Below are 5,669 nucleotides of genomic sequence, written 5' to 3'. Positions count from 1 at the left end.
AAGGAAGGAAAAGGAAGGAAAAGGAAGGAAAAGGAAGGAAAAGGAAGGAAAAGGAAGGAAAAGGAAGGAAAAGGAAGGAAAAGGAAGGAAAAGGAAGGAAAAGGAAGGAAAAGGAAGGAAAAGGAAGGGAGGGAGGGAGAGTGAAAGAGAGAAAGAAAGGAAAAAAAAAAAAAGAAAAACGAAACAACAACAACAACAACAAAACATAAACTTGGAGAGAGGGGAAAAAAAGGAAATTAAAAAAAAAAAAGAAGGTGAGCCTGTGTCCCGGCGGCTCCGTGCTCGGGGCGGGCAGCGGACGCGGATCGCTGCGCAGTGCCGCCCGCGCGGTGCCCAGGGCCAGGCCGGGCGGGGCCGCTCGAGGCGCTGCGCTGCTGCCGTCGGGCGCTGCGCGGTGCTCTGTCCGTCCGCTCCGGGAGGAGAGGCGGCTTCGGAAGTCACCCTCACGGCTCCGGGGTGCTGCTGCGTTAATTGTTAATGCCATCTGCCATTAGAGGGCACTGCGCAACCCTACATTCAGCTTTCCGTGTGCGGAGGGAGAGGCAGGGGCAGCGAGAGAGCGGCACCAATTCGGGAGAAAGATTTAAAAGGATGCGGAGCTTCCGAAGGGCTGCAAATGCCTGGGCTCCAGGCGGGACGGTGGTCGTAATGATAACAAACAACAACAACAATCGAAAAAGGAAAAAAAGAAAAAAAAAAAAAGAAAAGAAAAAAGGGAAAAAAAAAGGAAAAAGAAAATAAGAAAGAAAGAAATGCGACGAGGTCAATCATTTACCAGTCTGCCGCTTAATGCGTGTGACTGCAGGTGGCACCGGGGACATTGTGATTCATGCCCACTTTCAAAGCGGGACCCGGGCCCAGGCTGAGGCACCCAAACAACTGTCTTCTAATATTAGCACGGCTGTATTTCTGGATCTATTATAGTCTGTCCAGACAGATCCCATTGTAATGGGATCTTTTATTAAAAGATTAGCACTATCTCCTGCAGTTGGTGGAAAAAAATCTGTTATCGCTGAGTTATTTGCAGTTGTGGGGAGGGGGCGGGCGGCGGGGGCGGCGCGGAGGAGGGCTCGGGGAGGGCCGGGGGAGGCGCGGGCGGCCGCGCGCACCGGTCCCTGACCCGGCACTGTCCGGGCATTCCTGTCTGCATACTTCGCAGTCTGTTGTGCTTTGGTGGCTCAGAAAAGCGAAAGAATCGAAATTTAAAAGGCAGCTTTTGAATAAACAATACCATTTTCCGTTAAGTAATCGTTTTGTATAAAAGGAAATATCGCCTACTCAGTTTCATTCAGCGGTGCCAAAAATGTTATAAATGAGCGACCGCCAACTTTTCTAACAGGAGAATAATGCCAGACTGTGCTTAATAAACTAGTGCCCTAGAAGTTCATTATCGATGTTGCAATCTTTTCTGATTCTGAAAGGAGACCGCCTACGTCGCCCCCGTTCCTGTCTCGTCCTCCCGGGCTCTGAGTGAAAAGGCCGTCACTTGGGCAGAGCTCTACGTACTAAACTTTAAAAAGGAACTTTTTAGTTCCATTTATTTATTTATTTATTCATTCCGGTGCGCGGCTGATCGCTCCCCCTCTCAAGTTTCTGGGGGCCGAGTCCCACCGCGCCACCGTCGGCCGCCTCCCGCCCGCGGCGGCCCTGCTCCGCTCCGCTCCGCTTCGCGCGGCGATGGCAGCCGTGGAGCGCCGCAGGGCGAACTCCGGTCAGGAGCTGCTCCCGAGCTGCGTCGCTCCCCGCACCCCGCGGTGCCCCCCGCGCTGGGACCGCGCTCTGAGCCCGCGGAGGCTGCGCGATCCCCGGCCGTGCCGTGCTGAGCCGTGCCGTGCCGCCGCCGCGCGGGACTGCGCGGGTGCGCGCCCGGAGGAGCGCGCCCGCGTGTGTGCGTGCACCTCCAGCATTAATTGGAGAGGGTTTCCAGAAGGTGGAAAATGTCACCTGATTCACACTGAACTTTTTAAATCTCCCCACCCCCGAGCAGACACACACACACATTAGGAGACCGCCCACCGCAGACAGCTAAGACCCCCGTATAGATTTAAAGAGAGACTGCATTCAGAGCCTGACGTTCATTCAATAGAGCGATCATAAGCAGGCTAGCTGGTGCTCGCTCCGTCTCCCTACTCCCCTTCACGCTGTTCCTGTGTCTCTCTCACTCCCTGCTACGTTGAGGATGTTAAATCAGAGGATCCACCCGGGCATGCTCGTACTCCTGATGTTTCTCTACCACTTTATGGAGGATCACACAGCGCAGGGTAAGACCACAGCGTTTATTCGGAAGTGTGTTTTCTTATTAGTGTTGTTATTATTACTCTTATTTTCCGTCTTTCGTGCGCTGCTTACTTCGCTGAGGTGTTACACGCCTCTCTCCAAGGTCCAACCGGACAGAAGTTAGCAGCGGGCGCGGGACTGTTCGGGAAGGGGCGCAGAGGTGTCACGTAGGTTTCCTTCGGACCGGACCTTCCCTGCTCTGCATGGGCACGGAGGGCACAGGAGGATGTTTATTGGCACTCCTCGTGATTCTGCAGCGTGAATGAGGAGCAGCATCGCGGGGAACTTTTCCTGCACTCATGTCCCGAACGAGTGCTCAAAGTTTGTCGGTAATTTAGCTCAGATTTTTATCTCGCCTTCTGACAGAAGGGGAGGTGATGTGGAGCCCTGGGCGCACAGCTGACACTTTCAGAAAGCGTGGTGGTCACTTTCCGGGCATTGCCTCAATATTGGGATTTCCTTCCCTCCCCCCACCCCCTTTGTGTGTGTGTGTAAGTGTGAATAAGTGTTGTAAATTCTCCTGCTATGAGGAGTGTGCCTAAATAAGCTTGCTTACTTTTATTATCCTTTCCCATGCGAACAAAACAATCCTGAACCTAATAGTGACAACTCTTAAGAGCCCTCTTTCGACACTAGGAAACACTGATTTTCAGTTTGGGGTGTTTTTGCTTTTTCCGCCTAATATTGATGTATCCCAACCTTCTTGTCTTACTGCTGCTGGGTTTTCATTTTTTTCCCATTTCTTCACCCTCTCCCGACCTAGAGCAGAAGTTAATGTAGGCAACTGTAAGACGCAAAACTTTTTTTTTTTTTTTATTTTTTTTTTTTTTTAAGGGGGTTTTTTTTTCCTTGTTTTGTCGCCGGGGGCCGGGGGGGGCGGCGTGGGGGGTGTTCCCCGCGCCCAGCGGCGCCCCGGCGGGCCGGGCCCGGCACTGGTGCGGTGCGCTCCGTGGGAGGAAGAAGCAGGATAGAGCCCTCGCTGGATGGGCACCAGAATCAATTGGTATCGAGTCGCTGGAGGAGTCATATTGGTTATTCACAAGAGGCTTATCCCAACCCAAACTCTCCAGCTAAAATGGGGGGCGGGGGGGGGTGGTTGCTTGGACTCATGTTCTTGGCTTGACTCCACGAATAACAGGGATACCAGGGGGGGAAAAAAAAAAAAAAAAAAAAAAGAGCAAAAAAAAAAAAAAAACTTTATCCGGTTTGAGGACAGTGTGCTTTCCTCTGAAACGCTCGCGGGAGAAACAGCACCTCCAACTTTTCCAGCGTGATCGATTCTGAAAAACTCCGCAGGGAGCTCTCCCTCGGGGTGCCCTCCCGTTTCGTGTACTTTGCTCACTTTATTTTTCTTTTTTCTGGTCTTTGTTGTCGGAGGTCTGCTGAGTTATTTTAGCCAAGGGAAGACGTTTGTTAATAGAAGCAGCGAAATGTGGAGATTTCGAAAGAGTTCGTTCACAGCGAATGTTCCCAGTCGGTGCGGATTGCAAAATGTGCTGGGGCTGGGGTGCGTGCGGCACTAACAATGCTGCCGGGCGGCCGCGTCGGAGAGGGCAGGGGGAGGAGGGAGGAACTACAAGCGCGACTTTCTTTTTATTCCCTTTTAAATGCACGTCCTTTTCAAGCCTCTGTCACGTGCCGGCAGTGCTCCTTCTGCTCTACATATGGAGTAAATACCTCGGAAAACTGCCTCGTGCTGTTCTGATCCGGTCTTTTTTCTTTCTGATTTATATATTATTATTGTTATCTCACCCAAGCGGGCCGGGCCAGCTGCGGATTGTGGAACGGGACAAATAAAGCCAGCAGTCCAGCAAAAGTCAGTGCGAGGCGCGCGCGGTGCCCGTGCGGCTGCTGGTCCCGGCACTGACCCGGCCCGGTGCGCCCCTGTCCCCCGCAGCTGGGAACTGCTGGCTCCGGCAGGCGCGGAACGGCCGCTGCCAGGTCCTCTACAAGACCGACCTCAGCAAAGAGGAGTGCTGCAAGAGCGGCCGCCTGACGACCTCGTGGACGGAGGAGGACGTCAACGACAACACGCTCTTTAAGTGGATGATTTTTAATGGGGGAGCCCCTAACTGCATCCCGTGCAAAGGTGAGAGGGCCGGGAACCGCGGGTGACTCGAGTTCGGGGTGGGAGATGAGGGCCTGCAGACGGCAGCGCTGTCCTCGTGCTGCCTGCCCCCGAGGCTTGAGGGCTATCCCAAAGCAGCGCCAGGGATAGGGGGACTGCTTCTTCTCATCCGTGCAGGTCAGTGGGAGATGGGGAGGGGGATCTTTGTGCATGGCCCTCCTGGCTCCAGGATTTCTGTCGAGGTCAGTTTCCTGCATGGTAGCAGTGTGGGGAGGGGAGAGCGGGGCAGGGGGAGGATGCTGTCTTTTTATGCCTGGGGGTCATGGTGTCTTCTTTTCTTTGGGCAATTTTGACACCAAGTCTCTTCTGCACACTTGGTACTACAGTGGTGCCTCTTTCCTTCCATCAGAAACATGTGAGAACGTGGACTGTGGACCTGGGAAGAAATGTAAAATGAACAAGAAGAACAAACCTCGGTGTGTTTGTGCTCCGGATTGCTCTAATATCACTTGGAAGGGCCCTGTGTGTGGCTTAGATGGGAAAACCTACAGGAACGAGTGTGCCCTTCTCAAAGCCAGATGTAAAGAACAGCCTGAACTTGAAGTCCAATATCAGGGCAAGTGCAAAAGTAGGTTTGCAAATCTCATCCAATCTCCATCAAATGGCATAGGGTGTGTGTCTGAGTGTAGGGAGGAGGAGCTGACATACTCCTCCAGAGTAACCAGAGTGATGTTCCAAGCATGCTCACAGACCAGGACATGGGTGGATTGATTGAGAGTTATCCACAGTTTAGCAGAACTTGTGTCCCTCATGCTACCCTGAGATGGAAAGGTCTCCAGCGGCCCTTAAACGAGGACCATTGCTGAAGGCTTTTGTCTGATTGTTCATGTCATTCTGTCACCCATTCACTCCTCCCTGGAGTGCCCACATCTTCTATTAATCATTTTTTGTTTCCATCTTTATTTCAGAGACCTGTAGGGATGTTTTATGCCCAGGCAGCTCCACGTGTGTGGTGGATCAAACTAATAATGCCTACTGTGTGACATGCAATCGCATTTGCCCTGAGCCTACCTCCCCTGAGCAGTATCTCTGTGGAAATGATGGCATAACTTATGCCAGTGCCTGCCACCTGAGAAAAGCGACCTGCCTGCTGGGCAGATCCATTGGATTAGCCTACGAGGGAAAATGCATCAGTAGGTATCTCGGTTGGAGAGATAAATGTAGGGGGAGCTTGCAGACTCATCTGTTTTATCACCTTGTGTGGAAGTGGATGGATGGATGGATGGATGGATGGATGGATGGATGGATGGATGGATGGATGGAT

General features: G+C 52.5%; 1 protein-coding gene across 2 annotated transcripts in view; it reads left to right on the top strand.

Moving 5' to 3' along the window:
• Window positions 1-1,928: 1,928 nt before the first annotated feature.
• The window catches only part of FST (follistatin), a 6,905-nt gene continuing 3,164 nt past the window's right edge, over window positions 1,929-5,669 (top strand). Inside the window, exons 1-4 of one of the 2 annotated variants that reach the window (XM_042875536.1) lie at window positions 1,929-2,261; window positions 4,175-4,366; window positions 4,755-4,973; window positions 5,314-5,538. In XM_042875536.1, coding sequence (XP_042731470.1) covers window positions 2,180-2,261; window positions 4,175-4,366; window positions 4,755-4,973; window positions 5,314-5,538 — 718 coding nt within the window. In that variant the 5' untranslated portion in view covers window positions 1,929-2,179. The remainder of the gene's footprint in view (window positions 2,262-4,174; window positions 4,367-4,754; window positions 4,974-5,313; window positions 5,539-5,669) is intronic. The other variant, XM_042875535.1, reaches the window with a different exon arrangement.

This window comes from Lagopus leucura, unplaced genomic scaffold, assembly GCF_019238085.1.
Source record: "Lagopus leucura isolate 7727_CA_CO unplaced genomic scaffold, USGS_WTPT01 Super-Scaffold_100014, whole genome shotgun sequence".
In the NCBI taxonomy this organism is placed as follows: Eukaryota; Metazoa; Chordata; class Aves; order Galliformes; family Phasianidae; genus Lagopus; species Lagopus leucura.
Note: the sequence above shows the minus strand (reverse complement) of the source record. Positions and strands in the feature narration are given on the sequence as shown.